Raw genomic sequence first — 25,656 nt, 5'->3', positions numbered from 1 at the left:
AATTAGATTGATGATTTAGGGTTTTGTTTTTGTTGTCTTTTTTTGTTTTACTTTGTATTACAAAAGACTTAAGTTAGTCATCATCTCATTACCTTAGCCTCTCACATTATACTAGAATAAAAGGCCAGTGGAAGAAACTGGAATTAGTTTAGAATTGTCTCTGCTGTAAAGATAAAGTTTATCCACAAAAATTCCCATCATAAGAAACATGTCAAGAATTTACTAAATATTGAAAAACCAGCACAAGGCAGACAAATGTCTACAGTAGCATAATACATGATTTCTTTAAAATTATTATTCTGGCTATTAAATCTTAGTTTCAAATGGGGAAAGATGGGTTTATTTGTTCTCCCTGCCTCAGACAAAAAGTATGTCCTCCAGTAAATTAATCCCATATCATGCTGCTAAACCACCTGGTACTGAGAAAGACAGACCGGAAATCCTCACCGCCTGTATGTCTATGAAACTGACTTCAATGTTTATTTATTATCTCAGATGACAAAAACATACATTACAAACAAGTTACTAGAAGAACTGAAATTCTTTCTTTTTTAACGCAACGTGATATTCATGTATGTAGAAGAACACTTGTCAGCAATGTACACTTTCTCATGTTAAGAAGATCCCCCCTGTACAGTTCAAATAGTTCTATGTTTCATTTGAGAAACTGCTTCAGGAGATAAATAAAAGTTATTCTACTCACCAAAAGCTTCAATCCAGCAATACACATAGGCATGCAAGTAGTCCACTGAAATCACATCGGGACCACTCGCATACTTAAATACACATGTGTACTTTAGTGCTTTACCGGACTGGGGCCTATTAGCAGATACCCTGGTTAGTTAGAATTCCCATACACTTTCCCCACATGGTCAGTCACCATTTTGGAGACCATCAAGGCTTTGTATTATGTCAAGGCATTCGATGGCAGCTTTGGATCTCGGGAAAAAAAAAAAAATCTCTGCTTGAAGTATGAAAAGTTGTTATTATTTAGTCAAGTAAAACAGTTCCATGTTCAGCATGCTACTCCTGAGTTCTGTCTTTCCAGTCTTGAGTTTCAATAACATTTTTCCCCCAGACAAATACTGAAGCAAGCAGGAAGTGGTGACAATAAAAACACAATTTTGACACACTTTATAAGTCTACTGATACACTAAATGCATTTTATGCACTTTTAGATCAAGAGGGCTTCTCTGCACATGAGCCATTGCTGTATCTTAAACTACAGCATTCTATCTCTGGACTTTCAAGTTTTCAAACATAATTTGCTTCTTCCGTGTTTCTGTCTTCTGTAAACACGCTGATACTTGAGATTAATTGAGGCAAGAGCTTTTCCTTTATCTTCTACCACCACAAATACCTACACTAACAGCATTTAATAAATCTAACGTTTTATTAAAAGCACCTGTAATATTTTAGCAGGGCAGTTTTAGGCTACATTATCCTATAACTTATTCTATTACCTGCATAACTGGCTTATTGTTATGCTTTTATTGTGTTTTCTTTCAAATACTGAAATTTACTTGAAATCAGAACTGTGACAAACAGCTACCAAAATTGGCAAGCAAACGAAATGAGGGAAATTATACGCCAAACCTCCTGAGGATTCAAGCAAGTTCCCTCTTTACCTCAGCTCCAGCAGCAAGGGACCTGGCTTATTCTGCTCCAGAGAAGCAATTTCACCCGCAGGCAGTCCCACAAACACTTAAAACAATTAGTCCTAACATTAAGCAGAGGAGCACTTTATTACCTTCCCAACTCTCTAGAGATACACATGGAAATCCTATTCCTACACGAATATTCCTGTATTTCAAGGTTAAGGATTGCCGAGCACAAGGGAACAGTATGTTCTGCTGTCAGTTACTGACCCTTGAAATCACCCTTAACACAAACCACGTTAAGGTAAATGCAAATAAAAATATTTATTCACAAAATATAAAAACAGACAAAACAGTTACAAGCATTTATAAGGATACACATGACAGAATGGAAAGAAAGCTATGTTGAATGTATTTACTCCAATGTCATTTTTCAAGTCCTCTTCTACATAATCAATAAACAAATCATCAGCACTTGCCTAACCAAACCTGTCAACGACAATGTCTTGTTTTTGGAAACCTGAATGCAGACAGCTTGCCCAAACCAAGTTTGTCATTAATCACATGAAGGACAAGACTTTTCACCACCTGCTAAAAACACCTCAAGCTCTGCCTTTGAGGTGTGCAATGAAAGCACGTGTTGAATAAGTTATATTCACTGTGCTTTTGGTGCTGCAAAAGACACAGAAGTAAATAACATCTGTGCTTCAGAAAGTGAACTGTACTACCTCAGAAAATTATTGAAAAACAAAATGCACCAAGTTGAAAAACAATTTCATCAGAAATGTGAAGGCAAAACTTTTTTTATTCATTTGTTTTGCAAGGTATTAAAACAAGTCTTTAGAAGGAACAATATGACATTAACTTAAAAAAACAAAAAAAAAGTAACGTCTTAAATATTTAATTTACTTAATTACAAAAATCCCACAAAATATTCTTTTGAAGACATATCAAGGGGAAAAACATTTCCTTTTTTCAGTTTATTATACATACAATTAAATTTTCCTTCAGAAGGCCACATGGAAGACAGCTTCATAAGAAAATGGGACTAAAGTTGGAAAAATGAGTAGATACACCAGATGAAATGGCAGTTTGACCTACTTTCAAATCTATTTTTAATGAATAACATTTCAATTCCATGTTAATGCTCCAACACTGGTAGAAAATTTAAAATTATTATTCAATTTATTATTATTAAAATCTAAACATACGGTATCAACCTTTGCAGAAAACTTGAAACTTGCTTCTCAATCTTCAAGTAAAAGTTTAAGTTCTACTGAGACAATGAAGTCACTAGTTGACAAAAGCACACAATATTGGTACAGGTTGCTTACACCACTGCTCACGTGAACGCTGTGAGTAAATCTGAAGGCTGTAGCAGTTCAGATAACAGCTTTCTCAAGTGCCAGCTACTACCTATGCACACCTTTCTTTTTTTTCACAGACTGTGATTTGACACCAGACTGACCAGACTGACCAGGCAATGGCTTTTTTTTCCTTAAAGTGTATGCTCTCCTTCCTTTCCTTACCTCAATGGACGGTTTGGGGAAAACATCATCCTTGCTATCTTCTTTGCCTTTCTCAACTGGAACCCATTCTCCATACACACTATCCGCTTCTTTTTTCCTATGCTGAGACCCAGATGAAACAGGAAATTCCTTTGACAGGCTGACCTGATTTTTTGGTTGTGGTGGTGGTGCTGGTTTTATGCTGGGAGTCTTAAAACAAAAATAAAAAGATAGGGAAGGTTAGAAGCTGAAAACGCCGCGTAAACTCCTGATATCAAAGACATGACTGAGAATAGTAATAAGACCAGAACCCAGGAAGAATGGAAAGGATGACATTAAATGCATCAAAACTGTGAGGAACAGGTAAAGCAGCCCATGCCCACTAAAGAACAATCCTTTTCAGAGTCTGTACAGAATCCCAGAATATTCTGAATTTCATCATACCACTTTCTAACAGTGCCACTGAAAGTAGAAATTTATTTCTACCTTGCATCTTGCATAGTTATGTATTACTATTTCTTTTGTAAACACCATAAACTGCATTTTTAAAATTAACTTTTGTTTTCACTTAAGCATATTAATACTTCTAATATTAACCAGCAAAACTAAGTCAGACTTTCACAAGCACAAAAAATTCTTAACGTGCAGTTGAAAAAACTTCCAAGACAAATTCTAACCACACTTAAAGTCACACAGATCCCAGACGCATAATAAGAGGTCCCTCATTTATTCTTTCCAGCACCCTGAAAACATCAACAGAAATGCTAACAAAATCAAAAGCAGCCTCAAACAAAGGCACTTAATGGGACATCTACATCCTCTTAATAACAGGCAACATTAGCAGATTTTCCTATTGGCTAATCTCAAAATTAATGGAACATATTTTTCCTTTCATTAACACTTAAGACCTATTGCAGTAGCAGACATAAAACACAGAGGATGAGCAAGCTTAATGGCATAATGTCATTCAGAACTCCTCACAATGCCTTTAGAATTTTGTGTTGCATTTAAAAGAAAACTAATACTCTTCTGAAGCTTTTTCCAATTCCAATGCTGTCTGCAAGTTCATACTAAAATTTTTTTGCAATGAAAATGTGAAACAAAACTGATCCCCTCTATGTTGCTAAAGCTCTAATGTTGTAAAAAAACATTAATTAAGAAAAAAATCTTAATCCAATTATGGAAATCTTTCATAGTATCATGGGCTGCAAATAATTTTCTTTTTTAACAAGAGTACTTTTAATGATACGCAAGCATAATTTCACCAAGCTTATCAATCATCGTTTCAATTTCTCTACAGCTATTTGTCCTTTTTAGAAAAGTTAAATTTAAACTTTATCTTTTAAAATTAAATTAATTTTTTAAAATTACTAATTACAGAAGTACTCACACTTAAATTGAAAAAAATAGGTTTAGGTTCATTGAGCTTAAAAGGGTGATTATAGAAAGGACGTTCTTCCTCCTCTTCATCAGAAACATGAGGTTTATTCACTATCACATCATCTGTGCTCTGAGCAATCTTCTTGCATTTCTGAAAAAGGAAAAAGAAGGAGAGGTGTGAAGACAATAATTAGGAATAAATCTGGATCTTTGAACTAAAATAGACAAAATGAACAATCTAACAAAGTGGGATCTATAACTCTGAGAAAAGCTCATAGGAATGTCGCAGATATGTACGCCATTTGACTTCTTACACACTTTATCAAACACCTACTTAAGTTTGCTTGGCACTCATGCAGAAAATAATTACAAACTGTTAAAGATTTTCAGAAGTATTGTAGAATTAGATGCTCAGTGCTCATTTCATAATGTGTGTATATGGCTGCAAGCTTTCAGAGATCACTAGCTACCTAGCATCCTATATAATACAAAGAAAATACAATACGCATAGCCTATAAGCCCATGCAGCTACTGCACAGAACTACTGAGAATTAACAATTACTAATACTGCTTAAATTCTACTAGCAAGCCAGGAACTTATTCAGAAGCAATATCTCTGGAAGACATCTCATTCTTCTGAAATATTTTGAGGTTGGCCAGGTACACAAGACCTATGTTCCATTCAACAGCAGTTTAATCTAAAATATAATATAGATAGATGTCTATATATATCTATTACATCTATATAGGTGCAAGAGACATCCTGCAGCTCAAAGAAAGAATGCATAATTCTGGAAAGGCTAGAATTATGACCAAAACTATATAATCAACTGCACTTTGTTGTTACTTGTAATAACTATAATTGAGACAGTCCAAAATGAATTTGAGAACACTTTAGTAACATACTTCCATTATGTCCACATTTACAAAACATTCCTACAAGACATCTGAGTACATCATCCGATCACATTCTAGTTCAAGTTCATACCATTTTAAGTCATGTCTATTTGATAACCTGACTGTTGGTACGTAAGGAGCAAACAGACACACTGCTGACACTGTTCTCATCAGTCATTATTAAATAAAGATTCCTATGCTCTTCTGTTCTAAGCCTCCTCTCAACAATGACTTAAGCACACACTTTATGCAGCAGAAAAAGCCTGCATCACTTAAAAGGCTAATCAACCAAATGTATTATCTACAGTCATTGGATGGCCCCCATTGAACTGGAATCAGCATGTCTTTTTCCTGCATGATGCAACCTGCAGAGCAGCCAGCTTCTTGGAAAACAGAACAAGTTCTCCAAGGGTTCTTCCTTTAGACACATTCTCATAGGATGATGATCTGGACTGTTTCTGAGGTTGCTTTTGATTCAGTGCAACATATTAATCATTGAATTCCCACAGACAGAAAGGGCAAGCAAGGGGAAAGTTTTTTTGCCCCAGATGAACAACAGTTGCATTGAATCTTGGTTCAGGTTATATGCAGAAGCACTCATCAAATCTGCACAACCTCCGTGGGTTTTTTGTTTGTTTTTAAGCTAACAAGCACTTCTGCAGCACTACCCCACAAGCAACAAAAGGATTACTTTTCAGCAATTTGACATTGCCTGATTTCAGATTTTACTTCCACAAATAAAAATGCTTTCAGAACTATCATACTAACAATGCAGCACTGCTACACTAAAAACAACTAGCAATTTTTCCCCACCATCAAAACAAAAACATCCTATTTGTATACTAAAATTGCAACAGATGCATTGCAACAATAACTTTCCCTCTAAAAATGTTTTGGAACACATGTAAAATTATACAGAACTACCGAAGCAGGTATTGGACTTTTAACACTTTGAACACTGAGCAAAGAGAAATTTGATAACAAAATAACAACAGAACTAACAAACAATGCTACGAACAAGAACTAGAAGTGAAAGCCTTGACTCATTTTTGGGAGTTCCGTTCTCTTTGTTGAGGTTTTTACTAAAGGGATGGCGAAGAAAACTACCAGTATGTAAAAATTAAAGCATGTAAAAATTACAACAGAAAAGAAACCAAAAAAAGCACAAGAACTGCAATTCACACCTTTCTACAGAATTCAAAGGCATGTTTTCATGGCCAAAAAACCCAAAAATCAAAGAAACAAAACCTCACAGCTCTAAGCAGCAAAAGCTCAAACCATGTGCCAGCTTTCACGTGAGTGAAGAACACAGAATAAAGCTTGCCTGACAGTCACAAAAAACACTTTGCTTATTTTTGGTTCGGTATGGTTGTTCTCACTTACCTCAGTGAGCTCCTTTAGTGTATCTCTTGACGACTTCTGACTGGCTTTGTCATCTTTCTTTTGAGATAACATAGGCATCAGGCTTGGTGGTAAAGGAACGCCTGACTTCGCACACATGGCAGCTGCATTAGCTTTGGCTATTTCAAGCAGCTGGGCCTTGTCTGGAAAATGTTAAAGAAAAATTATCAATATTCTAGCAAATTCTTGTTCTAATTGTCAATATTTTTATCAACTAAGCAAAGCATGTAAAAAATTACTCTTACTGTGCATTTTTATGCCCTGTGAGAATAATTAAAATTTCAGTTCATCACTCTGGAGCTACACCTTAAAGTACATTTAAGCAAGTTTACTGTAGCTTGGACACACAGTGGAGTTTTGTCCACAGCTTTTAACCATGCTCATTTAATTATCTAAAAGCTAAAGAAATTAAAGAATGCCAACTCTCTTTTGCAATACTCAAAAAGTTTTCATTTTCTTCAAAAATAAATCCATGAAATTAAAGCTGCATGGTATTATGAAAGACATAAGAGAAATGACAAAATGATATGCAACACTGCTTTTTAACTTCTACTATCTAGATCTTTCCTCAGATTTCCAAATCCCAAGCTGAAGAACATTTGCTTTTGTAGGCTTATGGCTATGAACATCACAGAATGTTACGTATTTTTATGTAGCATGAGAAAAAGAATTGAAACAAATCTTGGTCTAATCTTGATTTCCATATCACCAGCATTCAGCACCACATACTCTAGCAGTCTGAAGCCTCATCTGCAAGTAAATCTCAATCTACAAAACCCTATGGATGGCCATTATTGACAATGAATCTGAACAAGCTAGTCAGCTTAGGGGTCAAGAGTATAACTGAGCATATTAACTTAGCTAGGAGTACCTGAAATTTCAATTTTGGTATAAGTAAACAGAAAAAATGTAATCTCATCTAAAAATTCAAAAGTATATATACATATTTTTTTATTATTATTATTTAAAAAAAAAAAGCTTTTTGAAGCCCATAGAATTGTGCGGTATAGACCATCAAACCTCCATATCACATACTAGATTAACAGCTCAACAATGTCCCCCTTAATACAGCAAAGCTTTTAAATAACAAACATTCAAGTGGAAAAGAATAAAAGAATAACAGGAAAAACAAGAGTTATAGTCGATAACAGAGCTAAAGCTTCTCTAACTGGCACTGTAACGTTCTCTCACTCAGCTAGTTCTCAGGAAAACTGGAAGCTCGTAACTTTCTTAGAGACTTCTAGGCCTTTATTAAATGGTTAAAATGGAAAGTGTTCCTCAAGACCACAACAGACTACGTCTGCAGAAACACATTAAAGCAAAAGATATGCTCTTGGCTTTAAATGCACTTTAATCCAAATGGATGGCACAAATTTAGCTCCACCATGAATATTTCCTCACTGAATGTCACTGCTTAAAAATAATGCAGAAAATGACTTCAAGAAATTCCTTATGAATGCTACAAAAAATGTTAAAATTAGACTACGTAAACAAACACAGAATTATCTAGCCAGAGATTCTCAAAAATAAAACTTTCACTTACCTAAGTCTGTAAGGCGTTTTGGTGACCTGCTTGCAAATCTTTCTGATGATCTGGACCTACGACGATCAGGTGATCTGCTGTAACCTCTTCTTCTCCCTGAAGACCTTGATCGCCGCAGTCGAATTGGTGACCTACTAGAGCTCCGCCTTCTTCCTCTTGACCTCGATCGCCTCTGACGAAGAGGTGTCCGACTCCTGCTCCGCAATCTCAGTGATATCCTACGATCTCTTGAATCTGATCTTCTCCTTCTTCTATCAGCAGATCTTGATCTATTTCTCTGAGATCTTCTGCGTCTGTCTCTTGATAGAGAACGCCGCCTTCTTGATGCTGACCTTGACCTACTTCTTCTTCTGTGCCTTGAACGTGACAATGAGCTGGATCGAGAACGACGATTAGATTTTGACCTTGATGCTCTTCTACGTGTTACTGATCTGGAGCGATTCCGTCTAGAACGAGAGTCTGCATCATATCTCTGGGATCTGCGCTGAGAAGACCGGGAGCGCCTGCTTCTAGATCTCCGTGAAGACTCTTTGTCTGCTGTTTTGTCAACAGATTTTGACTGACTCCTTTGGCGAGCAGTGGACCTGGAACGTCTACGTCTAGACCTCCGTGAAGACTCCTTGTCTGCTGTTTTGTCAACAGACGTGGACCTCGAGCGTCTATGTCTAGACCTCCGTGAAGACTCTTTGTCTGCTGCTTTTTCAACAGACATTGACCTGGATCGTCGGTGTCTAGACCTTCGTGAAGATTCTTCATCTGCTGTTTTGTCAACAGATGGGGATCGACTCATTTGGCGAGGAGATTTTGAGGGTCTACTTCTAGACCTTTGTGAAGACTCTCTGTCAGACATCTTTTCAGCAGATTCAGATCTAGATTTCTCACGTTCAGAAGATTCAGATCGCCTGCTTTCAGTCATAAAAGAAGAGTCCTGTCCCTCTGACTTCTCAAGAGGTATGGAAGGTGACCCCTCATGTTTATCTTCAACAGCTAAAGAGGGCTCCATATCCTCAACTTCTTCACCAGTGGTAGACCTTGACTCATGGTCATCTGATGATGTTGAATCTCTTCGCTCAGCTGTCAAGGAGGGTTCCACATCTTCTCCTTCTTCACCAGTAGTAGACCTTGATTCACGTCCATCAGGGGATGTGGAACGCCTGTGTTCAGTTGTCAAAGACAGTTCCATATCCTCTGCTTCTTCACCAGTGGTAGACCTTGAATCTTGCTCATCAGAGGATGTGGAGTCTCTTCGTTCAGCCGTCAAGGAGGGTTCTACATCCTCTACATCTTCACCAGTGGTAGACCTCGATTCACGTTCATCTGAAGATGTGGAGTGTCTACGTTCAGCTGTCAAGGAGGGCTCTAGGTCCTCTGCTTCTTCACCAGTGGTTGACCTTGACTCACGTCCATCAGAAGACACAGAACGTCTGTGCTCAGCTGCTAAAGGCTCCAAATCCTCTACTTCTTCACCAGCAGTAGACCTTGAGTCATGTTCATCAGAAGACACGGAATCTCTACGTTCAGCAGCCAAGGAGGTCTCCTGGTCCTCTTCACCAGTGGTGGACCTCGAATCATGCTCATCAGAGGATGTGGAATCTCTTCGCTTCCCTGTCAAGGAGGGTTCCACATCCTCTACTTCTTCTCCAGCAGTAGACCTTGAATCATGTTCATCAGAAGAAATGGAGGATCTATGCTCCATTGTCAAAGGCTGTTCTGAATACTCCACCTCCTCACCAATGCTAGATCTTGACTCATGCTCATCAGGGGATGTGGAGCGCCTATGTTCAGATGTCGAAGAGGGCTCCCGATCCTCTATTTCCTCATCTATGACAGATTTCTCATCATGTCCCTCAGGGGTAATAGATCGTCTATGTTCAAAAGTAACGGAGGACTCTAGACCATCTTCCTCCATGGGAGATTTCACTTCATGACTCTCATGATATGGGGACGTGGAATGTATACATTCAGATGTCAAAGGTGGCTCTAGATCACCAGTTTCTTCACCAGGAACAGATTTCACACTGTTGCCATCAGGGGATGTGGAGCATCCTCTTTCAGGCATTAAAGGCATTGCATCATCCATTTTTTCAACAGGGGTGGATTTCAAGTCACTTACATCTGGGGACATGGAGCCTCTGTCATTTAATGTTAAAGGTTCAGGATCACCTACTTGTCCAGAAGCGAGGAATCTCAACTCCTGACTATCAGGAGATGCTGCATGTTCACTTTCAGATGTTGGAGAAAGCTCTTGAACATCTACTTTTTGAACAGTGGTGAATCTTACCTCCTGGCTCTTGAAAGACAAGTAATGGTCACGTTCAGATGTCAAAGAAGAATCCATATCTTCTGTTTTATCGCCATGAGTTGATCTTGATTCATATTCTTCACAGGACACAGCATGCTCATTCTCATATGTCAGAGAAGGTTCTTCACTCTCTACTTTTTCAGCAGGGCTAGTCTGCAGCTCCTGAACTTCGGGAGACATGGCACATTCACCTTCAGACATCAGAGACAACTCCTGCACCTCTGTTTTTCCAACAGCAGTAGACTGCAGCTCCTGGTCATCAGTGGACATTGAACTTTCACTTTCAGATGTTTCAGAAGATTCCCGTATTTCCTCTTTTTCAACAGGACTGGATCTCAAATCACGACCTTCAGGAGATATGTCATATTCATTTTCAGAGAGCACAGAACACTCCTGCGCTTCTGTTTTTTCAGCAAGAGGAGATGACAACTCCTGCACTCTGGGGACCACAACATATTCATTATCTGATATTGCAGAAGGCTCCTGTCTAGTTTCAGCAGAAATGGCTGTGATATCTTGGCTCTCAGGAGATGCATCATATTCATTTTCAGACATCAAAGAACGCATTTGTACCTCTGCTTTTCCAGCAGGCAAAGTTTGTGATTCCTGGTCTCCAGAGTACACAGCACATTCACTGTCAGGTACTACAGAAAGTTCCTGCATCTCTACCTTCTCAGGAGAGCTAGTTCTCAACTCCCGGCACTTCCAGGATACAGCATATTCGTTTTCAGATGTTAAAGCAGGCTCTTGCACTTCAGTCTTTTCAAATGCAGGTGACAACAACTCCTGGTTCTCAGAAGACACTGAACATCTTTCTTTGGGAATCAGATAAACTTCTCGTACCTCTGCTTTATCAGAGGTTGATGTCAACTCTGGACCAGAAAAACCCACTGTGTTTTCATTTCCAGGCATCTGTGAAGGATCCCCTACATCAACTTTCTTGAAAGTAGTGAGCGTCAACTCATGATCATCAGAAGAAACAGAATGTCTCCTTTCTACTACCAGAGGCTGTTCCTCCTGCACCTCTATTTCTCTGCTGGAGGGGGATCTCAATTGATGTTCATCAGGGGATGTAATGCATTTCTGTTCAGAATAAGAGGATGACTTCTGCCCTTCTACATTTTCAGTTTGAGCAGCTCTCAATTCATGACTATCAGGCAATATGGAAAGCCCACCTTCAGATGTCAGACAAGGCACTGTGGCCTCACATTTTTCAGCAGATGTGCTTACCAATTCCACAGTATCTACACCTTTCGTTTTCTCAAAGTAACTGTATTTTGACACATGGCCACGGTGGCACAAAGGAATCCCACTTGTAGACAAAGCTGATTCTGTAACCTCTATTTTTTCAGCGGGTAGATGTCCTGATTCATGCATTTCAGAATTCTCAAAGCAGCCAACTCCAAGTACTTGTGAAGATGCTGAACCATCTAAATCTTTCTCAATAGATGAACTGGACTCATGAGCCTCAGAAGACTTGCAGCTTTGTCCTACAGTAGTTTGAAAAACTTCCTGTATTTTTGCAGAAGATGAAGCTGAAATGTGGTCAACTGTGATCTCAACAGGACCACACTCAGATGCCAGGGAAGCACTGGGAGCATTTAATTTTCCAACAGGTGACTGTAAGGGCGTACCTTCAGATATCAATGGGACCTCCCCTGTTTGTGTACCAAAGCTGGATCCCAATTCATGTCTGTCAGGAGTCCTGAAGCATACATTATCAGAAGCCAGAGAAGGCAATTCCATCTGGCCCTGTGCAACTGGTAAGGAGACTGACTCATGGACATCGAGGAACTCAGAGCTTGTTACTTCAGGAGCTAAAAAAGGTTTTTGAACTTCTGCTGTTTCAAAAGACTCAGTGCTGTCAGCCAACTCAGAAGATCCACTTTGAGGCACTTGCAAAAACTTCTGGGGCTCTGCATTTTCAGCAGGGATGTGCCTCAATTCACAACCATCAGAAAGTACACTTTCAGACATCAGTGAAAATCCTTGAATCTCCATGTTTCCCGATGACGTGGAAGTTGACTTGTAATCATCAGCAGATACAGAGCATCCACTCTCATTTGTCAAAAGAGGTTCTGCACCCTCTGTTTCTTTGAAAGATGTAGATCTTGACTCATCTTGATGGGATGCGGAAAGATGAAATTCTGTTACCGAAGTTGTCTCTGCATCTCTCTTTTCAACCGACGAGGACACTGAACTGGATGCTGAGAACGTAAGTTCAGTAAGTGATGAAGATTCCAGAGGTACAGTTTTTTCTGCTGGCACAGATCCTAAGTCAGAGTCACAAAGAGTGGCTGACCCATTTTCAGAGGTCACAGAAACCTGTGTTTTTTCCACAGGTATGGAACACTGTTCTTGATCATTTGAAGTTTTGGAGCTATCAAGTTCAAGTATCACTGTAGGCTGTGGACCATCCATTTTTTCAACAGACTCAAGACTCTCAACAGTTTTGGAAAATCCACTTCCAGATGGTGGTGGCAGCTCTGGGCCATTTATTCCTTCAAGAGACAAAGCTACTGACATGGGACCATTAGAGGATTTGGAGGAGCTGATTTCACTTGTGACAGGTTCAGAACCATCTACCTTCTCTTGTTCAGAAGAGTCTGCATGTTTTTTACCACACTTTGCTGAGGCTAACTTACTTGCTCTTTTTTCTACAGATTTTGACCTCGATTTGAGACTGTCAGAGGATTTTGAACGCTTCCGCTTGGATTTCTTTGAAGAGTCTTTGCGTTTTTTTTCTACAGACCTAGACCTAGACTTGTAACGTTCTGAAGACTTTGAGCGACGACGCTTAGATTTTCGTGAAGACTCCTTCTTTTTTTCCACTGACTTGGATCTAGATTTATAACCATCAGACGACTTTGAGCGCTGACGTTTTGATTTCCGTGATGATTGTTTTCGATCTCTTTTTTCTACTGATCTGGACCTAGACTTGTAATGGTCAGAGGACTTGGAGCGCCGACGTTTAGATCTCCGCAGAGATGCCTTCCGACCCCTCTTCTCTACAGACCTAGACCTAGATTTTGAACGATCAGAGGAACCAGACCCTCTATGTCTGAACCTCCATGAATATTCTTTGCCCCCTCTCTTTTCTGATGACCTGGATCTAGACTTAGAATGGTCAGACGACCTGGAACGTCTGCGCCGGGATCTCCAAGAGGACAATCTGCTCCCTCTCTTTTCTACTGATGGCGATTTAGACCTGTAACGGTCAGAAGACCTGGAACGTCTGCGTCCAGACCTTCGGGTCTTTTCCACTGACCTGGACTTGGATCGGTAGTGATCAGATGATCTGGAACGTCTGCGTCCAGACCTTCGGGTCTTTTCCACTGACCTGGACTTAGACCTGTAGCGATCAGATGACCTGGAACGCCTGCGCCCAGACCTTCGTGTCTTTTCCACCGACCTGGACTTAGATCTGTAGCGATCAGAAGATCTGGAACGTCCACGCCTGGACCTTCGGGAGGACAGTCTGCTCCCTCTCTTTTCTGCTGATCTGGACTTAGATCTGTAACGATCAGAAGACCTGGAACGTCTGCGCCTGGACCTTCGGGAAGACAACCTGCTTTCTCTCTTTTCCACAGATCTGGATTTAGACCTGTAGCGGTCAGATGACCTGGAACGTCTGCGTCTGGACCTTCTGGTCTTTTCCACTGATCTGGACTTAGACCTGTAGCGGTCAGATGACCTGGAACGTCTGCGTCTGGACCTTCGGGAAGACACTCTTCTGTCTCTCTTCTCCACAGACCGGGATCTAGATTTGGAATGCTTTTTTCTGGAATCTGAATAGTTTCTGCTCCTAGATCGTGCTCTCTTAGAGGTCAAACGCCTGGAAGTAGAACGTGACCTTGACTTTTTTTTCCGCTTCCTAGACCTGGACTGGGACTTAGACCGACTCCTTTTCTGTTTCTTTGAATCATGTTTACTTTTTTCACTGCTTCTATGGCTGCTCTTTTCAATAACTTTCTCAAGTCTCATTAAAGTCTCCCTCATTCGTGCTGCCACATCAGGTTGCACATCCGATGTTTCTGAATCTCTTGTCTCAGATGCCTCTTCTGCAGCCACTTCTTTGTCAGCCTCTACTTGTGGAATTGCTTCCAACTGGCCTGCCTCTTCCACAAGTACTGGAACTACTTCTGTAACAGTCCCTGGTACTGGAGCAGCTTCCAAATCTTTCGTGTCTGCCTCTGCCTCCTCAACTGCTTCTGCAACTTTCACCTCTACAACAGTCTCAGAAATATGAGTCATTTCCAAACTTTCCGTTTCTGCTACGCAACTTGGAGGACCTTCTAAGTGTTTTGCATCCCTGATTATTTCAGACTCAGGAGTCCCTGTTGAATCTTTCACATTTGCAGCATGCGAAGAACTAAAAATAGTTTCTGCAGGTACTCCAGATTTTGTTGCAATCTCCCTATCACTTAGTGCTATGAAAGGCTCCAATGGTAGTGCTTGCTCTGAATCATTCTTTTCAGCAACCATCTCACATTCCAGAGCCAGACTGGAAATGCGCACATCCTCTTTTTGTTGACACTGCTGCCCTTCTGAATACTGTACTTCTGCAGAAACTTCATGTCCCAGCACTGTCCCCAGATCCTGTGTGTCCTCTGGTCTTGGAACTGCTTCAGATTTCATTTCAGCAGCTTCTTCTGTACTTTTCCATTCTGCAGTAGGTTTGGCTTCTAAAACTGTTTGTGCATGTTCTTGTGTTCCAGTGCTCAAATATTGCGGAACAGATTCTATATGCTGTTTTGTCATACTGAATGCTTCTGAAGCATCCGCTAAAACATTAATCTCTGCCACTTTTCCATACTTTTGGGAAGTTTCCAAACCTTGGATGTCCATGTATACTTCAGGTTCTTTGACTGTTTCAGAACCTTTCACTTCTGCTGCTGCAGATTTTTCCATGCTTTCCAACCTCACTTCTCCAGCTTCTGATGCTGGCTCCAAATATTTTGCTTTCATTCCTTTCTCAACTCCTGAAGATTCTTCCAAACCTTTTACATCAATCACAGGTGAAAACTCAATTTTTTCTCTGTCTGCCTTCCTTGTAACTGTACCAGATTCCTGAGTTATCGTATCTGTCAAAATCTCAGACTGCAAAGTTTCTTTCAAGTTTCTCACTTCCATCACTGTTTCTTCCACTCTTTGGCAAGACTCTAATGCTGCTTTTGAATTGCCTACTACTTGGTCCTGCAAAGGACCTAAAGTAGTATTAGAATGCTCTACTACTTTGAAAGCCCTAGATTCTGCTTCAACTTTGTTTGGTTCACTTCCAGTCTCATACTCTATAGTTGTTCCCAACTCCTCCAAGCATACAGGTTTTGAATTTGTATCTGAAGTTTTCACTGTCACTGTTTGCACAGGTTCTAGCACTGTTTCTCTGCTCCTTACTTTTGCTTTGTTCAGATCTTCCACATCAGATATTACTGTTGTTCCCCAGTCTTGTATTTGTGTCCTTGTTTCAGACCCCACAGCCATTTCCAAATTTTTCATCCCTGTTAAGCATGCAGTTTTTGAACCTGTTTCTGTACCTCTTGCCTCTGCAACTGCCTTAACTTCTGCCAAGTTGTCTAAACCTCTCACTTCTGCAATGGTGGAACTTCTAGCTACTTCAAAATCCTTTTTTTCCCCTGGAAACACAGTTTGTGAGGTTGCCTCCAACCCTCTCATACCTGTCCCGATCTCAGACTGAGAGACTATACAACTCTCTGTTTTGCTTGCAAAAAAAGGTACCGCAACTGTTTCCAGGTGTGCTGTTTCTCTCTTTGCTTCCATACTGCCACTAGAAGGTTCTTCTGAAGCTTTCATGCTTTCCATTTGCAAAGAAAGTGAAGTTGCTCTTTTCATGTCTTCTTTCTGCAAAGACTGGGGAGTTGCTTCCAAACCGCTCAAAACATTACTATTTTCCAATTGCAGAGCAACCGGAACTGTCTGGGGAATAAGGGTCTGGACAACAGGTTCTGATGTTCTTTGTAAACCTTTTGCCTCTGCAACAATATTCACATCTGTCAAGCTTTGCATTTCTTTTGAGAATGTACACTGCAGTAACACTTCTGAAGTATTCAACGCTGTTGCAGAATCAGAAGTTTCTCTCACAACCATGACTGCTTCTGAAGTTTTTGGCTTTATCACAGGTTGCAGAACTTCTTCCAAAGGTCTCACATTTCCCATGGGCAGAGAGACTCTAACAGGTTCAATATCCTTCACCTCAACAGACCCTGGTGCCATGGGTGTTTTGGCACTTTCCATTTGCACCTGACTTACAGCAGTCACTGCAGGTACTTTAAAAGAATGTTCCAAAGCTGCATCTGGGTCCACTTCTTTATTTTTCACATCTCCCATCATAACTACAGATTCCGAGGCTGCCTTCAAGATACTTGAACTCTCCATGGAGCTGTACTGTGTCACTCTCAAATTATCAGACACAATTGGTAATTCAGTTGCTCCTGGAATTCTTACTTCTGCCATGGCCATAGGCATGTCAGTTACCTTCACAGTATTCAGATCTGCAGGTTTAGGAATTGTTGTCACATCACTGGTCAAACATATCGATTCTGAAGTTGTTTCTAACTCTTTAGTGCCTCCCAGTGCCATAGTCTTCAGAGATGCTTCTGAATACGCCAATACCTCCGTGGTATTAGATGCTAAACTTGTATCCAAGGTTTTTACTTCTGAAGGTAAAGCTAATTTCTGAAGTTCAGACGTATTGGCAACTCCAGATGGGATGCTAGTTGAAGCAACACTTCCAGTAATAAAAAAATCACCCTTTTCGCTCACATTGACAGCTACAGGATAAATATTTTCATGAGATTGTTTTATTTGTTCTTCTCTAGTGCAAATTTCAGTTTGAGTCATACTAGCATTTTGTTGAATAACAAATTGCCTGCCTTCTAAATTAAACTGAGGATCCGTTGCACATAAAGTCCCCTTCTCACTTTCTAGATTTTCCACACATGGCTGAGAATCAGTTATCAATTGAGAAGCAAGTCCTAAAGCTTGTCTATCAAGTTCTACATTTGCCTGTAAGGACAGTCCTTCTGGCTGTATATGGACAGCCAGATTAGCATCTCCAAATCCCCCATGCTGCACGCTCAGTGTGGAGCTTGATTTCTCTGGAATCAAGAGAGAAGCTGGCTGTGAGTCCACATGTTCTCCACGACGTGCACTCAACTTTGACTCCTTTGGCTGCTTTTTATGTTTTTTCTCTTTCTTCCTTTTCTTCTTCTTTTTCTTCTTCTTTTTGCTTTTGTGCTTTTTGTTTTTCTTTGATTTTTTTCTAGGAATTTCATCTTCACCTTCAGCAGTAGAGCTTCTTTTAGTAGATTGAGTACTATTGCTCACAGTAGTTTTGTCTACATCTAGAAAAAAATGATATTTTCCTTATAAATATTATTAAAAGTTATTTTAGACAAGTAATCAAATACATGGAAAAGGCACAAACAAATTAGGACTTGACACCTATGCCTTCCTCACTAAACTATCATACACCAAACCAACAAACATTCCTTCTTCTGCCCTTTTGCACTGTAAGTAAAAATAAATAAATCTGGTTTCAAAAAGTTTTCAGTTCTTCAAAAAGTTTATCAGTTCTTCCTGGTGTTCCACTGGGAATACGACTCATTCCAACAAGTAGTTTGATGCATCTTGACCTACATACATACATACATCAATGCATTCTCCCAGGAGGTGGACGACATGTTTTTAAACTACAGCAAGCTGGAGATGAAAATAAAAAAAAAAAAAAAAAAAAAAAAGAACTCCAATTTTCCATGCAAATTATCTAAGTGGTGGCATGCTTAGTGCAGAAAATACGGCCAGCCAATTACGTCCTAGTTTGCTTTACAAAGTCTTACTCGCTCAACTTCTGAGTGAGTAAAATAGTATTACTGCATTAGAAATGACCTTAAACATATTTACTAATTAAGTTCCTCACTGACCAACAGAGTTCTTCAAATGTGTTTGATGAAACAGCACCTACTTCCTCAATTCTCAATAGGCTTTAAGAAACTGTAAATAAGAAAGAGCTTAGGCCTGACTGCAGCAGCTATGTTAGGTTCATACTCTTCTCACAATCTAGTCCCACGTTTTCATGAGAAAGATACTTCTTTCATTGGTAAATTGCCATAGACTTGAACATATAGCTAATAAGTAACAAAGGCTATCTGTACATCATCTTGAGTAACTATATTTTAGTAGGCAATGCAGAGACACAAGCTTTCCAATTGTAATCTGTGATTAGAAAGAATGATCTTTCAAGTAAACAATACAAAGCATTCAAAAATTGTTGGCAACTGCATTTAACCAATATGGCTAAGATCCCATAAACACATCCTAGGTAGCTTTAAGCACTCATACGTTAAAAAAAAAATAATCACAGGTTATTTTTTTTTTTCTTAGATATTCCCAACAACATTGCTGAGAATGCATTTGAAGATTATAATGAAAGACTTAAATGAACTGCACAGTACTTTCAGATAATCCCTGCTGACTAAAAGCAACATTAACTGCAGCAACCTTAGATTAAGTTTATCAACTTCAAGATGAATATATCTCATTTACTACCATGTTAGGTTGCCTCACTCTTTTTCAGCACAGCAACAAAAACACAAATAAAACAGATACCAACGTAAGCACTACTTGTATAACATAGCTCTGTAACAATACTGAAAATGTTCAAGGTAAACAAATCACTATGCACATAAAGAAAGAAGTAATGTCAAAAGGTTGAAAATAACATCTTTGAAACAAACAATTTCTGTCACTATTCTCTACGCTGCCACTTACAAAATCAGTCTGGAACTATACTTACCGAGTACAAAGAAACCCCCTATGTTTTAAATTCAAAAACGAACAAAAAAAAAAAACCACAAGTGCAATAATTACACCTTCATCTCAGTGACTGTCTTGATTTGGAGATTTTAAAGAAAAGACTAATCACATCAAAAGGGATACTCAAGTGCATACATCAGTAAATTACTGGGTTTATTATTCAAAAAAGTTGCAACTGCTATATAACTTTTTCTTAATGTTCAGAATACTGCTATTTGAGTACCTACAGCTTGAAGATAAGCACCTTATCCATTTTAAAACAACAAGCACCTTACTCTGACTGAACATTTAATCAATCATACAGTTCTGAATTCTAATAAATCACTTTTAAAAATAATCTCACATACTGATGGAAAATAAAACAACAAACAGTCCTTCTATCCACATCAATACCAGCTTTCTTAGTAAGAACTGCACATCAAGACCCCAAGGCAGATACATTTAAAGCAAAGCATAACATCACAGTGTACCAAAAAAAAAAAAAAAAAATTTTTCTCTATATATTTTTTCTAGGTGTCATTACTTTTTGTTGTTATTGCAAGGGACAGAAAACTAACATTTTTACACTAAGTAACACTTTCATAAATTAACTTTTTTTCTCTTGTTCATTTTTTTCAGTTATGTATCTCTCTGTCCATTTGTGGTTATAAGTCACAGTAGAGAAAAAAAAAATACTTAACAAACATTACAATAAACACACAACTTGCCAGATGAAGCTCAGTGAGAGAAGCAGCATTGAAAAGTACTTTTTTGTCTCTGTAAAAATGATTTAAGAACTACGACAGCCTTCTTAACAAGAATGTATTTGCCAAATGTGTTTTCATTTACCTGATTTGCTCTGCAGTTCTGTATCAAGGGCTCCAGAGAGCACTTCCTCTATTTTCTGCACTATCTGATCATTCTGACGACTCCCAGCACCAGCAACAGTGTCATCTGAAGGGTTGGCTTGCTCAGCTGGGACTGTGTCACCATTGGGCTGGCCTTCTACCTTTCCACTAACCAAAAAAAATATCAACATAATACAAGCAGTTTTGAGCCTTTTTCGACCTTTAAATTCACATACATTTATAACACTGAGCCCTTCAATGTAACCTCCTGAAGATGCCACACTTTTAATGAAACATCTCCTTTTTAATTAACTTTCAACAGAACACCTTGTAACAACTCAGTACAAGGCACAAGAGAGCAAAATGTGTCCTCTAATGAATAAGCCGCCATGCTTTACGTTGGAAGTTATACATGCCCATCAACTCCCAAAGCAAAGTAAGCACTCATCACTCAATCTTTTCTAGCACATTTTGCTTGCTTTCCGAGATAAGGCTGTGAAAAACAACGGGGTGAAGTTAAAACGAATAAGAACAGCAAGACAAACCAAACAAACCACACTCATCCTTTCCCCTCCGTCCACAGACGTGAGGCCACCACGGAAATCCCATCCGTGAAAATAAAAAAAGATACTGCATGCCCGCTCGCCCGCCCTTACACCCCCCCGGCTGCTTTCGCTGAAGGCGTTTGCAAGGCCGCAACCCCCCGAAGTCAGCCACGTCGCAGCTTAATACGAGCCGTGCGAGCCCCAGGCCCGGACCGTCTCACGCCGTCCCGAGGCGGAGCCCGCGCACGGTTCAGCCCTCCCTCCTTCCCCTCCTTCCTCCCGCGCCCTAGGCCCAGGCGCGATAGCGGCCCAGGCCGCTCCTCTTCCCCCGCCGCGGCTTGTTACCCGCCGTGCTGCTGCTGCTGCTCTTCCTGGATCTCCCGGAATTTGTTAACCACGAAAGAGCGAAAGATCTGCTCGATATTAGTCGCCATGACAGCGTTAACAGCGTTAGCGCGCCGGCCCCCCCCGCGCCGCTCCTTCCTGCCGAGAAGCGAGGCCTCCCCTATCCCACAATGCACCGCGGCAGAGAGCGGACGAGAGCTCCTGCTGACGTACTCGCTGCGAGCCCTCACGCTATTGGCTACCCTCACGGCGTGACGTAACGCAGAAGGGGGGGCGAGTAGCAGCGGGCGCTCGTAGTGTCGCTCTAGCACTCAGCGAAAGCCATAGAGCGGCAGACCTGGCTGACTTCCGGTGGGGGGGGCGGGGGTGCTGTCTCGTGTCTTAATGAAGTCCGCCGTTCCCCCTCCCCCCGGCGGTAGCGCGCCGCCATGTTGGTGCTCTTACCCTCCCCCTCCAGCCCGCCAACAGTCCCCCCTCTCGACCCCACCGACAAACACAGCCCCGCCGAACGGTCGCGGTCCTGCCCTGCCCTCCCCCCACCCCTCCAACGGCCTTAACGAATAAAACCGTTAACCGTCGCCACGCAGAACTCCCCAACGCACATATACATGCGCACCCCCCGCCGCCCGTTGCCGGCCTCTCGTAGCCCGCGAACCGCAACGCCGCGCCTCGGCCGCCGGGGAGAGCGGCAAGGAGGGGGGGCGACGGAGGGCTCCGTGATGGCCGCCCTCCAGGCCCCCCTCGCGCCGCACACACCCCCCCACCCTCCCCGCGCGCTCCCCCCGTCGCGATGGCGGTCGCCTCCGGGTGCGAAAGCCGGCCGGGCCACCGTGGAGGAGCCACTCACCTCGTCGAGGGCCCGAGCGGCGGCGGCGTTGGGGCCATGGTGGGCTGAGGCGTGTGGCTGTGCGTGCCGGCGGGCTCGGGGCCCGTGGGGGTGGGTGGGAGCGATGCCATTGGTCTCCATGGAGCGGGGCCAAGCCCCGCGCCTCCGCCGCCCCGCGTGTAGCGCGCAGGCAGCGCCTAGCAGGGGGGCCTGCCCGCGCACGAGTACTGCATCACAGGGCCCGGCGCCGCGCTGCCCTCACTCAGCGAACGGCTCCATGCGAAAGGCGCCCTCCCCCGCCGCCGCCGGGCCGGGCAGCTCGGCTGTGACACGCACATGTGCTCCGGGGGCTGGCGGCGGGGCCGGGCGGGCGCCTCGCGGGACGGGGGAGAAGGAACAAAGAAAGAGAGGGGAATGAATGCCCCCTTCGCCGCGAATACGGTGCGCCTGAAAGCTGTGACTCTTCTGCGGTGTTTTGCTGGAGTCCAGATGTTGTGGGGGTGCCCTCCTTAGCTTCCAAAGCAATTCTCGTGTATACATGTGTAGAATATTACTTTGCCATTCTCAGTCCTGGAAGACCCCCCACCATTTCAGTCCCCATAGGTTTTCTTCTCATTCCCTGAACGGTTTAGTTTATCTAAAATATATATTTTTTTTAAACCTTCAAAACTTAGAGGAAACTTTTAATTGTTGCTTGGGTTTCTACTTGCAACATCAACCTCCAATTTAATGTGGTTTAATAATAAGACCCTTTAATAGCAGCATTGTTTTTTACTATGTATTACTGGGAAGTGGCCTGTTTTGATATGAACTTAGTAAAAATCATAGGCTTAGTATTGGGATCAATTTCCTTACTTGTATGTCAAGTTACAACACAAAGCAGTTATATTTAAGAGGCATTTTTACAACTAATGGTACCTGTAATGCCATGCCTATGTTAATAGAGTTTAGATATTATTAATATTTCTGATACGCAATAAGCTAGAGTGAAAGTGCTTCACTTGATCTGTTTCATACACGTAGTTTTTCCTTATGTGAATGGTCTTTAGGAACCGAGCCCTTCTCAACTAAGTTAATTCATTCAAAGTAGATTAACTTCAGGAATAGCCCCATCAGAGTAGGCCTCTGTCAACAAGACAAGAGCACAACAAAAAAAAAGGGATTTTAACAAGTGCTGCATCTTTCACTCTGGCTGCCTAAAAGTGAACAGAAGACAGTTAACTAGAAAAGTCACTGTTGGTAGAAAGGAATATCCACGGCCCCATAGGAAAGTAATTCTTCCTTTTTTATTTTTATTTTTTAATTTTTTTTTATTTGCTGATAAATAAGAAAAACATCCTCAGTTATACACCTTTACTCAGGTGCTGATTTGTCTTCTGATGAATTAAGTGAAGCCTTATTTGGATCTTGCCACACCAGGGTGTTGTTCCTGGTACATTTTGCATTCAGTTTGAAAGCCAAGTGTTACCACTTCACTCACAGCAGTTCTGAAGCTGTCAGTGCTACTCTACCAGTATCTCTTTGCATTCCTTTTGGAAGCAAGAACCAAAGTTGTGCTGAAACATGAACACAGTCTTTATTAAATCTGTAGTTCATAAACTAGTTCCAAAGAACAAGGTTTTCATACAAATTCTCGGGGGAGAACAAATGTAAGGATCAAATCTGTTTTCCTTAATGTGTTGTTGCACAGTTTTATGATAAATTATTGTCTAAAAGCTGCCCAGCGCTCTTTGGTTTCATTAATACAAACCGGAGGGCTGCTCCTATTCAGTACTTAAAGCTGTTCAGGGCGTTTCTAGCTGAGAAGGCACGAGGACAAACTCAATCTTTGCACAGTACCATCCTACTAACTTAGCAAAGTTCACCTTTGCACTCTGGAGCCACGCTCTCAAGGCAAAACCATACAGTCATCTCCGTGTAGGTACGGCTTTTCAGATGGATCTCTCGCTGAGCTCAGCAACTCGCTGAGATGGAGATGAAGATATTTTTAGATCGTAAGAATTTAAAAGCAAAAGCCCATTCCTTGGTCTCCGAGCCACAGTTTTACTTTCCCTCCTCAGCCCCCGCCCCGGGCCCACGCGGCGCCCCCTGGGTACTGTAGTTTTGGCGGCGCGGCGGAGCACGCCTTCCCCATCCTTAAAATCCCCCCGAAGAAAGTAAGTGATTCTCTCGCTCTGCAGAAGGCCGGGCTGCGCTGGCCGTGCAGGCAGCCCGCTCTCGGGGTCAGCCACCCTCGGCCGGGCCTTGACCGCCGAGAAGAAGCCGAGCGGCAAGGCGGCTGCGGGGCCATGTGCTGCCCGCGATGCAAAATGGCGGGGTCTGGCCCCTGCCTGGAGCTCTGCGCTTTCCTCACACGCTGCGATAAGGAGCCGTGTAGAGCGATGGCTGCTGCTGGCTGTCAGCTTTTTATTTAAAATGCCTGCCTCCTCTCCGAATGTACTTTGGGGGCTCTTGTTTTCTGACTTTTCTAAATATGCCGCAGTTTAAATTATTTTAAAGTGCACGCAGCTGTTATTCATGTGCTTTTCCCTCTGTTTGGTTTCAAAAAAAAAAAAAAAAAAAAAAAAGTGGTGAAATATTTGCTTTAAAGTAAATATTCAACTTTTGGCTTTTCTTGCTGTGGACTTTGATTGACTTGTAATTCCTAGCCCTGGTGTTTGCAAAGCTGGGGGCTCATCAACCGACTTGAATATTGGGTTGTTTTGTTGTTGTTGTTGTTTTTTTTTTCCCCTCTGGTAATTCATCTTGTGGAAGCTTGAAATTAATGAGCAGATTGAGTATACACTTCACTGTTTATACCCAAAATAGAAAGGATGTTCCTTACTTCAGCCTCCCTGCTCCTTCTGGTTCTCGCACAGTAGTTCCTGTTAGTAGTTCCAGACCTCTATGGAAACATGGAGGGCTTTCGGCTTTCTCACAGTCCCAGTCATCCAAATTTTGTGCTTTGGGGCAGGGGAAATAACAGCACCATTTAGCTTCTTATTTGTACTGGGGAGATAACCTGATGATGGTTTGCCTAGGAAATGCACAATCTGGCTGTTTGGAGTATAGTGCCTGTCTCAAAGGTTCTCAGTTCAGGCCATGGAAGATCCGTGGCTTGTTCCTAATTAGCATGCAGGCCTTCTAGGGGCCAGAAGTTGATCATAAATGAAGAACCTGATTATAGAGATCTCTGAAATCTTAAAGTATCTCTTTCTGGTATTGAAACCTGAGGAAATTAAATGTTAGCTTAAAGGCAGCATCAATTTCCACAAGTAGAAGTTACATGCCAGCCTAGCTAAAACTTGCAGCTGCATTGTGTTTTGGCCATTCTGCTGGCTCAGGCATTGTGGGTATTTGTTTCTGCACCTTGCATCGCACCAGCAGAGCTGCCTGCACAATTGGCACAGTGACTTCACTCAGGAAACTGATCCCTGTTAGAAACATCCTCGCCCAAGTCTCATTCCCTGATGTGACTGTTCCTGGGACTATAAGCAACTGGGGGAGAAGGTGAAACAGGCAGATAGGTGAGAAAGTGCACCATGAAGTGGTATGTGCTACCAGGGGTATTGTGGCTCCTTGAACAATCAAGTGATCTGAGGGTGCTGTTAATTTCCTTTTTATAATTATGACTTTTCTGAGTTACTGTTTTGGTGTTAGTTTTCCAGCA

At 41.5% G+C, this 25,656-nt stretch overlaps 1 protein-coding gene across 5 annotated transcripts in view; it reads right to left on the bottom strand.

Annotated features, from left to right (window-relative positions):
- Positions 1-22,101, bottom strand: part of SON (SON DNA and RNA binding protein) — a 37,888-nt gene extending 15,787 nt beyond the window's left edge. The window contains exons 1-7 of one of the 5 annotated variants that reach the window (XM_042810775.1): positions 21,182-21,331; positions 20,293-20,459; positions 14,306-17,993; positions 8,328-14,233; positions 6,767-6,927; positions 4,497-4,637; positions 3,128-3,316 (exon numbers count right to left, since the gene is read on the bottom strand). In XM_042810775.1, coding sequence (XP_042666709.1) covers positions 3,128-3,316; positions 4,497-4,637; positions 6,767-6,927; positions 8,328-14,233; positions 14,306-17,993; positions 20,293-20,459; positions 21,182-21,270 — 10,341 coding nt within the window. In that variant the 5' untranslated portion in view covers positions 21,271-21,331. Of the gene's footprint in view, positions 1-3,127; positions 3,317-4,496; positions 4,638-6,766; positions 6,928-8,327; positions 17,994-20,292; positions 20,460-21,181; positions 21,334-22,028 lie in introns of those variants that run through there. The other 4 variants (XM_042810774.1, XM_042810776.1, XM_042810773.1 and 1 more) reach the window with 4 other exon arrangements.
- Between the last annotated feature and the right edge of the window lie 3,555 nt (positions 22,102-25,656).

Source organism: Centrocercus urophasianus, unplaced genomic scaffold, assembly GCF_019232065.1.
Source record: "Centrocercus urophasianus isolate 14NV4802_14NV808 unplaced genomic scaffold, USGS_Curo_1.0 seq_12, whole genome shotgun sequence".
In the NCBI taxonomy this organism is placed as follows: domain Eukaryota; kingdom Metazoa; phylum Chordata; class Aves; order Galliformes; family Phasianidae; genus Centrocercus; species Centrocercus urophasianus.
The sequence above is the reverse complement of the archived record's forward strand: the minus strand, read 5'-3'. Positions and strand labels throughout refer to the sequence as shown.